Genomic DNA, 15,061 nt, shown 5'->3' on the forward strand with positions numbered 1-15,061 from the left:
CAAAATTTCATGAATACCTTGATTTCCTGCAAAGCTCAGAATGCTAAACAGAGGAAATTTGTCACCATTCCTCAAAACATCTCTGCAACGCCAAACAAGCTTCACCTTACTCGATCTTGGTGAGCCTATCTCAGTCAAGTTACCTAAAGTTTCTAAGTCTTCAATTCTTCATCTAAAAGTATAAATGAACTAAAGCATGTAAATTGCTTTGCCTAGTACCTAGTTTAACATTCAATAAAATTATCCATTGCAAAGCTGATAATGAACACAAATATATTTATTCCCTTCTGCAAATGGGGAGATTGAGGCATAAAGTAATTATTAGTATCCAACTTTCTCAAATAAAGGACCAAATCAAAGGAGGCAGGAACCCGGGAATTACCAATAACTTCATATTAAAATAAGGTGGCTACCCTAATCAAGATGGGAAAAGACAAAAAGATCCATTCTCCAGATATTTTTCATAAATAATTTCCTTAATATTTTCAGAGCAGGCATACAAGCAGAAACCATTATTTAGCTGCCTACAACCTGTATGATTTGCATAATCAATCCAAAGTTGAGGCTGGTATTAATTGAAGGATTTTGAAGGGAGTAAGAAGAAAGAAAGTAAGGCCAAGCCTGTACCACTAATAATTCACTTATTCTAATTAGAGATGAAGTGGCTACAGGAGATAAGACACCCAACAGTTAGGGCAACCCCTCTCACTTGTACAACATGATGCCTTTTCATTATTCACAGTAGTAATCCATATATATAAAAGCCTAAGTGACTAAATGACCAGTCGATTGATCGCTATGACACACACTGATCACCAGGGGGTAGATGCTCAACTCAGGAGCTGCCCCCTGGTGGTCAGTGCACTCCCATAGCCAACCTCCTATCGCCATTCCCCCTGGCTAGCCAACTTCCTGTGGCCCTGATTGGCCCCACCCCAATCACCAGCCAGGCCAAGGGACCCCACCTGTGCCAGAATTCCTGCACTGGGCCTCTAGTATTCTATAACGTTACCATGAATCCTAAATTAGCCAACACTGAACAACTATTTCGAGGGGAAATGCAGGGTTAGGTTCTGTGAACCTCTGGTCACAGTGTTTTTGGCAACCAAGCAATAGATTGCGTTGTTTTATGTGTGATTCTATTTAAAGATACCTTATTTGCCCAACTGGAGTGGCTCCGTGATTGAAGGTCAACCTATGAACCAGGAGGTCACAGTGTGATTCCTGGTCAGGACACATGGCTGGGGTTCGGGCTCCATCCCCAGTGTGGGGTGTGGAGGAGGCAGCCAATCGATGATTCTCTCTCATCATTTTTGTTTCTCCCTCTCCCACACTCTCTGAAATGAATTAAAAAAAAATTTAATAACGATACCTTACTTAAAATATATTGTTGGTTAATTGACATTGAATTGATGGCCAACAGCAGCACTGCCAGAATGAATGAGGCTTATTAAATACATGTTTTTTTTCCGTTAGATACATCCCAGCTTCTTACACTTAGGAACACTAGACAGCACTTTAAACAGTGAAATCATCAGCAAAAGGCACAAAAACATGCCAAATGCAGCATTAAATAGACCGCAAAAAGAATAACTGCTCATGCTCTGAAATGGCAAAACACCTCTTGTGCAACCTTTTCTGTGAGATGGGAATGTGCACGGCAAGTGACTGCAATTTTCACCACTCTGTTATGCATATCTGCAAATGACCACAAAGCACTTAGTGTATTAATTTGGGACTTACAAATTTTTATGAGTAGGAAAATTTACAAATAAGGAATCCATGAACAAAGATCAATTGTATTTAGAAAAAACTGACAGGAAATTATATTTAAACCTACTATTTACATTTTTAAATATAGTTCATGTCCTATATATAGGATATGGGCATAATAAACCAATTTTCAGGAAAGCCAGTCTCTCATCAAATACTATGAAAGAACACTAAGCAGAGCTCAGAGTAGTCCCACTATGTGTCTGATAATTGGCTCTGATCTAAGAAGAATGGGAAGAGAGGAAGTGGGTCAACCATCTCTACTCAAGTCGCAGAGAAATAAATACATCCTTAATGGGAGGTAATTTTATAAAGTCCCATGAAGGCTTGTGCTTCCCAACGTGGCTACTAACTATACTGAAGAAGAGAAATAAGACAGAAGTCGATCTGATTAAAAAAGTAAGACCTACCCTGTCCTTTTTCCCTGATTAGATGACCTCCCTGGAGGTGACATAGGAAGGATACTTTGTCAACCAAGAAGAAGGGCCTCTGATGCTGAGAGATACTACACCAAGGACAAATAATCAGGAAAGGACTTTGACAACAACTTAAGAGTCAGAAGAAATTGATAAATAAGAAATATTATACCACCAAAATGAATTATTTCCAAGCTACTCTCAGATAACCTATTTGTACCTGGAAGTTAAGGTCAGTTACTTAACAGAGATGTCATTGTGATATTTTGATAACATGAAGAATTATTTATAATATGGCTGACTTGGTAAGAATGCCACTACCTGGAGTCCTGGAAGAATCCACCTGTTCAAATCATTAACACGTCCACGGCTCACTGCTGCAGAGCTGTATCCATGTATCCCAAATACAAAAATAACAGTTATCAGGGAAACGGATTTTTAAGTGCAAAAATGGTGAATTTAAAATTATATATGACTTAAAGTGTTAAAAAAAAAAAAAAGCCTGCTTTTATACTGCTTTCCTCCAAACATTAAATTACTCAATCTCTTGCTAGATACTATCTAGCATTTACTGTGGCATGCATAATGATTTTGCAAATAAATTACATATATCGAGTTCCCATTCTAGCTAGTCAACTTTCCATATGTAAAAAACCATTTTACACCCTCTTAAAACTGTGTAGATGTAGTAGACTACATCCTTCTTAAAGACAAGGTCTATAGCTCAAATCATTTTTGTTCTTCCCCACTGCTGAATATTCAAGGGATATTTTTAAAGTGGATTTTTATACAATCAAATTTTGGAAGAGCCCAAGAATCTGGACATTAAGGCTGCCTATAATGAGATCTTATCTGTAGTACTCCTTCAAATGATGTTTACGATTTTTTTATGAGATGAACAATACAACTGAAGTGGGGAAGTTAAATTAGAGTTAGGAAGCAAGTCAGGAAGAAAACTTTAATCATATATGTAGTCTTCAATGTTTAGGCTGAAAACAGGTAATAACAGCAATTTCATTTGTACTTAGTTAACGTACTCATTTACTGAAATATTTCCCCTGCATTTCTTTAGGAAAAGCCACACCAAGTCTTCAAGGAGTCTTGCTCACAACCCTGAAGGCTGCTGAGCAGTTGGCAACAGGGTTATGAGTATATGAGATCCTCTTACCTCACTGTAGGAGGAGTGAAAAGAAAAACAAGCTCTGTATGAACTCTCTCCAGTCCTAAAGGGAAATGAAAACACAGAATTAAAAGGACACTTATCAAAACTAAGCAAAGTTCTTAATTTCAAGCATTTCCATTAGGCTATTCCAGCAAAAATAAGTTACAATTAAGAATTTATTCCTGGAACACGAAAGGGACTTTTTTCAGAAATATAAATATATGTAGACTTTCTGAACAGCTAATATTAAGGAAAAGTTGCCCCAAAATGATAATCATTATGGTACTCCTATATTTCACTTCAAGGGCTCTGTTTCCTCTAACATCAAGCCATTACCACCTTCTTGCCAAGCAAGACACTCACAGTTTCCAACCATCGTTATCTACCAACTAGCTGGGCCTCAGGAAATACTGGCTGATGGTATTAACTATGATACAAGTTTGAATCAGCTTCTCTTTAGTTTAAATTTCAGAAGTTATTTTCTACAATTATAATACACTAGAGGCCCGGTGCATGAAAATTCATGCACTCGGGGGAGGGAGGGATGGGGAGTCCCTCTGCCCAGCCTGCACTCTCTTACATTCCGGAACTGCTCAAGGGGATGTCCACCTGCCGGCTTAGGCCCACTTCCCAGGGTATTGGGCCTAAGGTGGTATTCAGACATCCCTCTGGCAGCCTGGGGCCTTTGGGGGATGTTCACCTGCCTGCTTAGGCCTGCTCCCTGGAGGATCAGGCCTAAGTGGTCAGACAGACATCCTTAGTGCTGCCACACAAATGGAAGAGGTTCCCGCCACCACCGCTGCACTCAAAGCCGTTAGCGAGGCTTGTAGCTGAGCATAACTCCCCCTCTGGGAGCACACTGACCTCCAGGGGGCAGCTCCTGTGTTAAGCATCTGCCCCCTGGTGGTCAGTGCACATCACAGCGACTGGTTGTTCTGCTATTAGGGTCAATTTGCATATTATTTTTATATTATAATATTCATTCAAGAATGGGTCTTCCTTCCCCTGGCTGCTGGCACCGCCTTCACTCCGGCCCGGAGCCACCTTTTTGCTCTGGCCCAGAGCCGTCTTTCCACCTTTCCATGCTGCCCAGAGGCCTGGAGCGGCTGGGATGGTGCGGAACACCTGCATCATAACCATGGCAACCACGCAAGCATCCCCCACACACACACCGCTCAGCACCTGCGTATGCAAATTAACCACCATCTTTGTTGGCTTAATTTGCATACTCCTGATAGGCTGAGGGCATTGCAAAGGTACAGTCAATTTGTATCTTACACTTTTATTATTGTAGATATCCTCTTCTTAGGCTTAGGCTTACGCTAGATTGCATTTAAACTAAAATAAATCAGCCAGTTTACCTCAAAGCAGGATTTCTCTCAGAAGACCTATAGCAGTGCTTTCTTACCTCACAATTACATTTGTTTTTCTGGTTCTTTCTCCAAACCACATCGTGGATGGCTTAATGCTGATGGTGTGGAGTGGGATTCTATTTTTGGAAGTAATTCCACAGGGTAACTTATTCCATTGAAAATATTCCTCTGCCTAAAAAAAAAAAAGAAATTAAAAATATAGGAAAGCAGGTTTTTTTTCTCTAACAAATATATTTGCAGGCAGGGTCTCAATAACAAAAGAAATAGATAAATTTTCAGACGTGAAAAAAAAAAAAGAAAGAAAGAAATGGAGACATGAGGAAACAATCAGCTAATTCCAAAGTGAGAAACTTCCTACAAAACAACTGGCTGGGAATCTCCAAAATATCAATGTGATGGAAGAAAAGCAAAATGTTGGAGATGTGACTTCCATTAAATGATACAAAAGAGACATCTTTAATGATTCTTCATTAAATCCTATATGCCCTGTTTCCACTCTACAAGCTATAAAGGATACTAATGGACAATTTTGGAAAATTGAATACTGTAAGGACCATAAAATACCCAATCATATCATAACCGTGTTAAATTTCAGGAGTGTGGGAAGCGTATTGTAGTTGTACAGGAGAATCTTTTCTCCAATGATACATGCTGAAGGTTTAGGGTGAGGTATCATGAAGTCTGTGACTGACCCTCAAATGGGTTGGAAGTAGAGTGAGGCAGATTACAGATTAGAGTGGGGGGTAGGGAGCGAGAGTACAAATGTGGCAAAATGTTAACAGACTGGGGAATCCAGTCTCATAACTTTATAGTTTCTAAATTTTTCAAAATAAAGTTGGAGGAAAAAAATAAAAGTGTCTTTAAAAGGTTGAAAAACAATGGGACTACTGTCCCCAAAATATTATGTTTAGATCAGGATCCTTCAAAACCACAAGCACTTCATTTATCACACATCATCCAGAGCCTTTAGTGCTGCCTCCTCTGAGGCTTCCTATCAGCTGTCACCGGGCTCTGTGAGCTGTGCTCTGCTCAGTGTTTGTGACACGATGAAACTTAAGAAATCTCTTAAGCTGCTAGAAGTTGTTCAAAGCAAGTAGCCGTGTGGGAAATTACAGGTGTAGGTTACAAATTAAGCTACTTTGTGGATGTGAGAAAACTCAGAGTGAAAAAAAGAAATTGGCCAATTATAAGATTTATGGGATATTAGGGAATCAAAGACTAAGTCCAACAGAAAAAGGAGTTTCATTTTGTATCTACATTTTTTTTATCCATCCACAAATTCTCTGGTTGTGTATATGTATATGTCCATTCTACCCAAGGCAATCTACAGATGCAATGTAATCCCTATTAAAAGACCAACAGCATAGCTCACAGATCCAGAACAAATGTTCCAAAAATGTATATAATCATAAAAGACCTCAAATAGCCACAGAAATCTTGAGAAAGAAGAACCAAGTTGGAGGAATCATAATACCAGATTTCAAGTTATACTACAAAGCCACTGTAATCAAAACAGCCTGATACTGGCACAAGAACAGGCATATAGATCAATGGAACAGAACAAATTGACTCAAGCCATTATGCTCAATTAATTTTTGACAAAGGAGGCAAGAATATACAATGGAGTCAAGACAGTCTTTTCAATAAATGGTTTTGGGAAATTTGGACAGATACATGTAAAAAAAAATGAAATTAGACCACCAACTTACACCAGACACAAGAATAAACTCAAAATGGTTATAAAAGACTTAAATGTATGTCATGAAACAACAAAAATCCTAGAAGAAACCATAGGCAGCAAAATCTTAGATATCTCTCGTAGCAATATGTTTACATATACATCTCCTAGGGCAAAGAAAACTAAAGAGAAAATAAACAAATGGGATATATCAAAATAAAAAGCTTCTGCACAGCAAAAGAAACCATCAAGAAAACGAAAAGGGAGCCCACTGTATGGGAGAACATATTTGACAATGATACATCTGTTAAAGGGTTAATATCCAAAATATATAAGAAACTCATACAACTGAACAGAAGGAAGACAAATAATCCAATTAAAAAATGGGCTAAGGACCTAAATAGATACACTTCTCCAAAGAGAGCATACAATGAGCAAGAGACATATAAAAAAATGATCAAAGTCATTGATCATCAGAGAGATGCAAATTAAAACAACAATGAGGTATCACCTCACACCTATCAGAATGGCTACCATCAACAAATCAACAAATGACAAATGCTGGCAAGAATGTGGAGAAAAGGGAACCCTTGTACACTGCTAGTTGAAATGTGGACTAGTGTAGCCATTTTGGAAATCAGTATGAAGTTTCCTAAAAAAATTAAATATGGAACTTCCATTTAACCCAGTGATCCCACTTCTAGGAATATATCCTAAGAAACCCAAAATACCAATCAGAAAGAATGTATGCACCTCTATGTTCATAGCAGTACAATTTACAATAGCTAAGATCTAGAAACAGCCCAAGTCCCCATCAGTAGATTAGTGGATAAAAAAAGCTGTGGTACATTTATTCTATGGAATACAGTGCAGCAGTAAAAAAGAAGAATATTTTACCCTTTGAGACAGCATAGAGAGACTTCAAGGATATCATGTTAAGTAAAATAAGTCAGTCAAAGAAAGATAAGTATCACATGATTTCATTCATATGTGGAATATAAGTAAAAAATAAACTAATGAACAGAGTGGTTCCAGAGACATGGAAGCCTGGAACAGAGTGTGGAATCTCAGATAGAAGGCAGGGGTGGGTGTGTGGGTGGGAGGTAATCAACCAAGGACCTTGTATGCATATATGCATGGCCCATGGACACAGACAATGCGGAGGTGAGGGTCTGGGGCAGGAGACTGGGACAGATTGAAGGGCATCAATGGGGAAAGAAGAGGACATATGTAATACTTTCAACAATAAAGAATTATTTTTAAATATATAAGTAAATAAAAACACTATAAAAGGCAATTTACTTTGTACCTTTGGATGGCGACAAGCATGGATCTGAGTGCTGCGGTCTGTGGTAAGATGATGAAGAATGTCAGGCATGTTTCGAAACATGTCTAATTTATCCACATGAACCTGAGGAAAATTAGATAAGAAAATTATTTGAACTGTAATTCCTACAAATAAATTAATTGAGAGTAATTATGCAGGGATAAATCATCCAGTTAGGGAACTCTTCTTTCTTGAAACCTAGTTTTTGGATTTCAGTGCACATTAGTATTCTGTCAGGATGTCAACAGGCAAAGGACAAACGTCATATTCCCACCAGTCAGTGTTACCACCTATTGTTGGTGGTAAGAAAAAATTCTGCAGATTCAATTGGTGGATTTCAGATCCAATTGGTGGATTAATATCTATTGTACACTTATTATATATCAAGCTTTATTCTATATACTAAAGGCCCGATGTATGAAATTCATGCAAAAGTAGGCTTTCCTTCCCTCCACTACCGGCACCTGCTTCCCTCTGGCACCTAGGACCCGGCTTCCCTTGCAGCCCCAGCTTCATCTGGAAGGTAGTCCAGAAAAACATCTGGTCTAATTAGCATATTACGCTTTTATTATTATAGACTAGAGGCCCAGTGCATGAAATTCATGCATAGGTGGGGAAGTCCCTTAGCCCAGCCTGCATCCTCTCAAATCTGGGACCCCTCGGGGGATGTCCAACTGCCGGTGTAGGCTAACTGCCTCTGCCTGCCAGCCTAATCACTCCTACTTTGCCCTCCTGCCAGTCTGATTACGGGTGACCAGGCCAGCACCCCTGCTGGCCTGGTCACCCCTAATTGCCTCTGCCTCAGCCCCCATCCTAAGCCAGTCTGGCCTCCCTCTGCAGGAGGCGACCTGGCTCTTTGAAGCCACCCATGTGTGTTTCACAGCCACATCTCAGCCCTCACAGCTGCTGCAACTTTGTCTGGAAGGACATCCATAAGACATCCACCCTAATTAGCATGTTAACCTTTTATTAGTATAGATTAGGTATACAGCAGTGATCGCAGCAATAAAAAATCTGCCCTAGCCAGTTTTGCTCTGTGGATAGAGCATTGGCCCTTGGACTAAAGGGTCAGGTTTGTTCCTGTCAAGGGCACATATCAGGTTGCAGGCCCAATCACCGGCCCAGTTGGGGCACCTGTGGGAGGCAACCAATCAATGTGTCTCAATCAATGTTTCTCTGTCTGTCTCTCACCCTCCCTTCCACTCTTTCACTCTCTCTAAATAACAATGGGGAAAATGTGTCCTCCAGTGAGGATTAACAAAACAAAAAGGAATCACTCATAAACATAGGCACACAACATATTAATACATGCAGGGGGAGGAGAGCTGGCCTAGGAAGCAGAGACCCATCCTCCCTTACCACACACCTCTTTACTAGATGAAAACAGGGAGGGCAGAAGCAGAGAAAACAAAAAAACATTGGTCCCATTTAGAATTTTAAGGCTAATACATTTTAAGTACTAAAGCCAATGTATCAGTTTTATCTAAAGCTCCCAGCTAGTTCTTAACATCATCAGTAGGTTCTTGGAACTAAGCAAAATTACATACAACAAAATCAATTTTTTACCATAGATTAGCTGATATAAACAAAAGTTCCTAAGGCATCTTATTGACATAATGAAACATTGAAAGAAATATTATTCAAGAACCTACTTACCTAAGTTGATACAAAGATTATGAAATGGCACCAAAAAAAGTATTCTCGAGAAACCAAGATGGTGGCATAGAGTAGACACCTGAATACAGCCTACCACAACAAAATTGAATTTAGAACTGGAAAACAGGGGAAACATCGCCCTGAAGCGCTGGACAGCTGGCTGAGAGGGGGCTCTACCATCTGGGAAGGAGAGAGAAGGCCGCTGAACCTCAGGAACTGTGAAGGCGCGGAGAACTATGTGCGCCAAAAGGCAGCTGCCAGAGTTCACTTGCTTGCAGCGCACGGAGAGGGCGAGCCGAATTTGCTGCTGGCTTACTCCCTGCACACAGAGAGGGCGGACAGCTAATGCGTGGCGGCTAGCTTTTTAGTTTGGGAAGAAAACAGAAACACCCTATTGCTCTGATAGACAGTCCCAGACAGGGAGAGGCCAGACTGTCAGGCAGTGGGCAGAGATCTCTTGGAGGTGTGTGAAGCCAGCGGCCATTACTGCGGGACTCAGACACCAGACCCTCGTAGGGAGGGGCTGAATAAAGCTTGTCTGTACCACCCGAGACTCCGCCCCAATCCAAGCGGAGCATAGAAGCCCTTCCAGTGGCTAGCTTTCTCATTCTCCACGAATAGGACTCTCCTAGGGAGGGACAGACAGCAATCCAAAGCTTGTCTGCACCTATACCAAAGAGGTGCACATGCCTGCAACCAATCTTGCGGGATTCACCAAAGCTTGGCTGTGCCATCTTGAGACGCCGCCCCATCCAAGCAGAATACAGAAACCCTCCTAGCTGAGACACTTCTGATACTCATAGCCAATTGGCTTGGAGATCAACGCTTCCCAGTGATATCAACAACAAGCAAGGTTTAACCACAATACTGCACACACAGCCCACAAAGGGCTCCACCAAGACTGTCCACCTCAGGTAACTGGGAGGCTGACCCACTGAACCATATAGGACACCTTAGCACACAAAGCCACCCTACCAACTCAGGGAAGCTGTGAAAATGCCAAGACAAGGAAACAGAACACAAAAAAAAGAAATGGAGGACAAAAAGCGACTGGATATAGAGTTCAAAACCACGCTGATAAGGTTTTTCAATAATTTCCTAGAAAAGGCCGATAAAATAAATGAGACCTATGAGGATATGAAAAGGAATCAACTAGAAATAAACAATACATTGTCTGAAATAAAAAATATTATACAGAGTACTAAAAACAGAATGGAAGATCGTAAGAATCAAGTCAAAGATTTGGAACACAAAGAGCCAGAGGACACTCCTCCACAGAAGCAAGATAAGAGAATCCAGAAAGTTGAAGATAGTGTAAGAAACCTCTGGGACAATTTCAAACAAACCAACATCAGAATTATGGGGGTCCCAGAAGAAGAGAAAGAGCAAGATACTGAAAGAATACTGGAAGAAATAGTGACAGAAAACTTCCCCTACCTGGGGAAAGAAATAGACTTACAAGTCCAGGAAGCGCACAGAACCCCAAACAAAAGGAATTCAAAGAGGACCACACCAAGACACATCATAATTAAAATTCCAAGAGCAAAAGACAAAGAGAGAATATTAAAAGCAGCAAAAGAAAAGCAGATAGTTACCTATAAAGGAGCACCCAAACGATTGTCAGCTGATTTCTCAACAGAAACCAGGCAGGCAAGACAGGAATGGCAAGAAATATTCAAGGTGATGAACAGCAAGAACCTACAGCCAAAAATACTCTACCCAGCAAAGCTATCACTCAGAATTGAAGGCCAGATAAAGAGCTTCACAAATAAAAAAAAGCTAAAGGAGTTCATCACCGCCAAACCAGAATTATATGAATTGCTGAAAGGGGTTCTTTAGGAAGAGGAAGAAGATATAGATAAAAATTATGATCAACAAATACGTAACTATCAACAAGTGAAACTAAAAGCCAAGGGAATTAAAAAACCTGATGAACAATATTAACTGTTTAATATAATAGAATCAGAGGTATGGAAGGGGAGTGAACTGATGATTCTCAGGGAAAAGGGGAGGGGTGTGTGTGGGAAGAGCCTGAACAAAAACTGTGCACCTATGGATGACACTGGGGAGGGGACCTGGTGGAGGGGAGCAATAGAGGGGGAAAAAATGAGGAACATTTGTAATAATATGAACAATAAAGATTTATTTTTTTTAAATGTATTCTCATTTTGAACAAAACAGATTAGAATAATGCCAAATTGCTGTGGCAATTAATACCAAGAAAGGTATAAAAAGAATCAAAGCATAAACACTTATCCTGTGGCCTGTTCCACTCCCTGTCTATTAAGGACTAAGAAGTAACAATGAATTTGCTTTTCTGGCCTCTCCAAAAAGGAGATTAAAAAAGGCAAGGGTGGGGGGAGGAGAGGATAATATAGAAACTTTCATCCTCACAATAAAGAAACCTGAAAAAACTGCCATAGGTCATCGCTGAGGTTCCTTAGTGAACAGCCTCACGGGTCTCCCTTTTTAAAATCCTGATCTGAAATTGTTTCTATTCCCCCAAGAGAGATTAAGAGGGACTCCCTGCAGGCTGACTGAGGTTCAGTGAAGGGATGCTCTCCCTCATCCCCAGGCCCTTCTCAGTCCATGGTTTCTTCCTGCAAGGCATGCAGAGCAGGAGCTTCCAGCCTGCTCAATGTCACACACCGCTAAAATCTGCAAAACAGATTTGGGACTGGTAAATAGTTATTACCGGTATATTCTGCCAAGAAAGGGCATGAGGGGGAAAATAGTGGATAGTACATACATGTGTACACACAACCTATTTCACTGTGATTCTGGTTTAAAAGGCCATTTTATTTTATTTTATTTTTTAAATATATTTTATTGATTTTTCAGAGAGAGGAAGGGAGAGGGATAGAGAGCTAGAAACATCAATGAGACAGAAACATTGACCAACTGCCTCCTGCACACCCCCTACCGGGGATGTGCCCGCAACCAATGTACATGTCCTTGACCGGAATCGAACCTGGGACCTTTCCGTCCACAGCCCGACGCTCTATCCACTGAGCCAAACCGGTTTCAGCTAAAAGGCCATTTTAAAGAAGGAGGGGGAGTCAAGAAGAGATTAACCAAATAATGTACATGCATATAAGCATAGCTCATGGACAGACAACAGTGCAGTGAAGGCCTGGAGTGGGCAGAAGCCGGATGGAGAGGGGCTAAGGGAGGAAACGGGGGGACATCTGTAATACTCTCAATTGTAAAAATAAATTTAAAAAAACAACAAAACTGGATTTCTTACTTGAGGATTACAACAAGAACTATTTTTGTCTGCAGCAACTTAATTCCATTCAGACGCATATTTCTGAAGTTTTGGGTTTTTTTTAAATCAATCATGTCTGTTATAAGATTAAAGTATATTACTGACACCTATGCACAAATTTCTGAATAGTGCTGCTACACAGCCCTTCGTGAATACAAAATATTTTCTTGATGGCCTCACTGAAAGGCTCAGCTTGTTGTAAAAAAAAAAAAAAAAAAAAAAAAAAAAAAAATTAGTTATGAAGTGGGGGGGAGGCAATTTTAACACCAAAAATCTCAGAATGAATGTAAATCCTTCCTAAAATGGAGAACTGGCAACTTTACACCAATATATTAGGACAGAAGGATTTAAGGAAGGAATAAATTAAGGAAAAAAGGAATTAAGAAGTCAAAGACTTATGAAGGCAGGAAGGGATAGAAGAATTTTAAAATCTCAAATGCAAAAAAAACTGGATCTTTTTATTTTAGTAAATTACATTGTATATAATCCTTAAGTTCTTTGCACAAGTTAGCTGGGGGGTCTAAGCAAGGTACAACTTAATGCCCAAGTAATCCGGCACTTCGTTTATTCGGCACTGTTACCAAAAATCTTGTCTTAGGGGACAAGGGCAGAAGCCACAGGCTCCATGTGGCTCAGCGGGAAGGGGCTCCCTGCTCAACAGCACTCACAACACACACACTAGGTTCTCGGCCCAGAGTGCTGAGAGCCCTGCACTGGGTCATCTGGAAGGGAAAGGAAAACTTCCTTCCAGACTGATTAGATAGAGATCAGTGTTCTGGGACAGGTTTGTTTGGACATTTTTTTTACCATGACCCACAGTAAGAAATATGTTTTCCACAGTAACCCAATATACATATGTGTATTGTGTCCAACTCTCTCATAAATGTTCATAAAATAGTAATTACTCTGACTGCAAGCAATATACTCAAATATTCTCTAGTTAAATTTATTCACAATGCTGATCATAATCATTAAATTTATTTTATGGGCCATGGATTTTGAAAAAAATACTTTCTCTATGGGACATTTCAGCAAAGAGTGCTTCCCAGCTATTTGGGTCACTGCCAAGTTCTCCCATGTGGACATGAATAAACAAAGATGAAGTTATTTCAGAGGGGCTGCCAACCTGGGCCACACACATGTTTTGACAGGCTGTTTCCATCTTTGTTTTCCGTTTTGGTGGGGTTGAGAGGGGGAGGAAAGGTGAAGTGGGAAGGATAAAAAGGAGCAGCAGAAAAGAAAGAGCTGCCACCATACCTGGAGTCCAAATTCTTCACTGAGGTTGGTGAACAGATACTCATACCCGTACGCTGCTTTGCAGTTCAGCCACACGACATGGTATGGACTCCGAGTGATCCAGCTCCGAACCAGCTCCAAAATTCCACTCAAACACTCTCCCTGGCAAGATGTTTTATTAAACGGCATTTAACAACTTTAAGACTATCACTTACCCAGTGAAATAAGCCATTCAGAGAAAAACAAGTACCACATGATTTCACTTCTATGTGGAATCAAATGAAAAAAATAAACTAATAAAGTAGAGACAAATTCAAGGTTACAGAGAACAGACAGACAGCTGTCAGAGGAGCAGGGGTTGGGAGCTGGGTGAGAAGAGTGAAGAGATTAAGCAAAGACTCATGAACAGAGAAAAGTATGGTTATTGAATGGGGGAGGTAGAAGAAGGTAAAGGTGGATTAAATGGTGATGGAAGGAGACTTGACTTGGGGTGGTGAACACACAATACAATATACAGATGATGTATTATAGAACTCTATACCCAAATCATATACAATTTTATTAATTAATGTTACTCCAATAAATTCAACAACAAATAAATAAATAAATCTGAGATTATGAAAGTATAAAAAAAAAAAGAATATCACACTTATACTTTCTTTCCATTCCCAACATTCCACAAACATTAATGCCAGTGGGGACAATTATGACCTGATTTGTTATCTCAAAAACTTTCTATTAGAAATATGCCATGCCCAGGTTTTCACCCCACTCCTCCAGAGAGACTTACTCGACTAGGAATTTGATAAAATTTGGGATCGCAGAAAGTAGTATCTAAGTACACACTTTGGATGTCTTTCACCCTGGGAGGGGAAAAAAATTGATGTTAAGCTAATATGAAATAAGCATCTAGAAAGTTTAAATCCTCAATTATTTTACAGGATGTTCCATTTCATTTGGAGTATTTTGTTAAAACAACTTTGCTGAGAAGTGATTTACATACAATAAAATATATAGATTTTGCACATATGGTTGATATGATTCAGTGAACTTAGAAAAATTCTCTTATCTACTATGCCAATCAACACACAGAATGTTGTTGAAGAAAAATGCTTCAAGAGTAAAAATTAGCTTTACTATTACAATCAAATTTGATTTCTAAGAAAAGCAAA

At 39.8% G+C, this 15,061-nt stretch overlaps 1 protein-coding gene across 5 annotated transcripts in view; it reads right to left on the minus strand.

Annotated features, from left to right (window-relative positions):
• Positions 1-15,061, minus strand: part of DCLRE1C (DNA cross-link repair 1C) — a 43,112-nt gene that overhangs the window by 15,433 nt on the left and 12,618 nt on the right. For 2 of the 5 annotated variants that reach the window (XM_036460590.2, XM_045588275.1), the window contains 5 exons: positions 14,680-14,752; positions 13,911-14,051; positions 7,712-7,813; positions 4,760-4,896; positions 3,358-3,412 (listed from right to left, as the gene is read on the minus strand). In XM_036460590.2, the coding sequence (XP_036316483.1) occupies positions 3,358-3,412; positions 4,760-4,896; positions 7,712-7,813; positions 13,911-14,051; positions 14,680-14,752 (508 nt within the window). The remainder of the gene's footprint in view (positions 1-3,357; positions 3,413-4,759; positions 4,897-7,711; positions 7,814-13,910; positions 14,052-14,679; positions 14,753-15,061) is intronic. The other 3 variants (XM_045588270.1, XM_045588271.1, XM_045588273.1) reach the window with 3 other exon arrangements.

Source organism: Pipistrellus kuhlii, unplaced genomic scaffold (assembly GCF_014108245.1).
Source record: "Pipistrellus kuhlii isolate mPipKuh1 unplaced genomic scaffold, mPipKuh1.p scaffold_m20_p_1, whole genome shotgun sequence".
NCBI classification, from domain to species: domain Eukaryota; kingdom Metazoa; phylum Chordata; class Mammalia; order Chiroptera; family Vespertilionidae; genus Pipistrellus; species Pipistrellus kuhlii.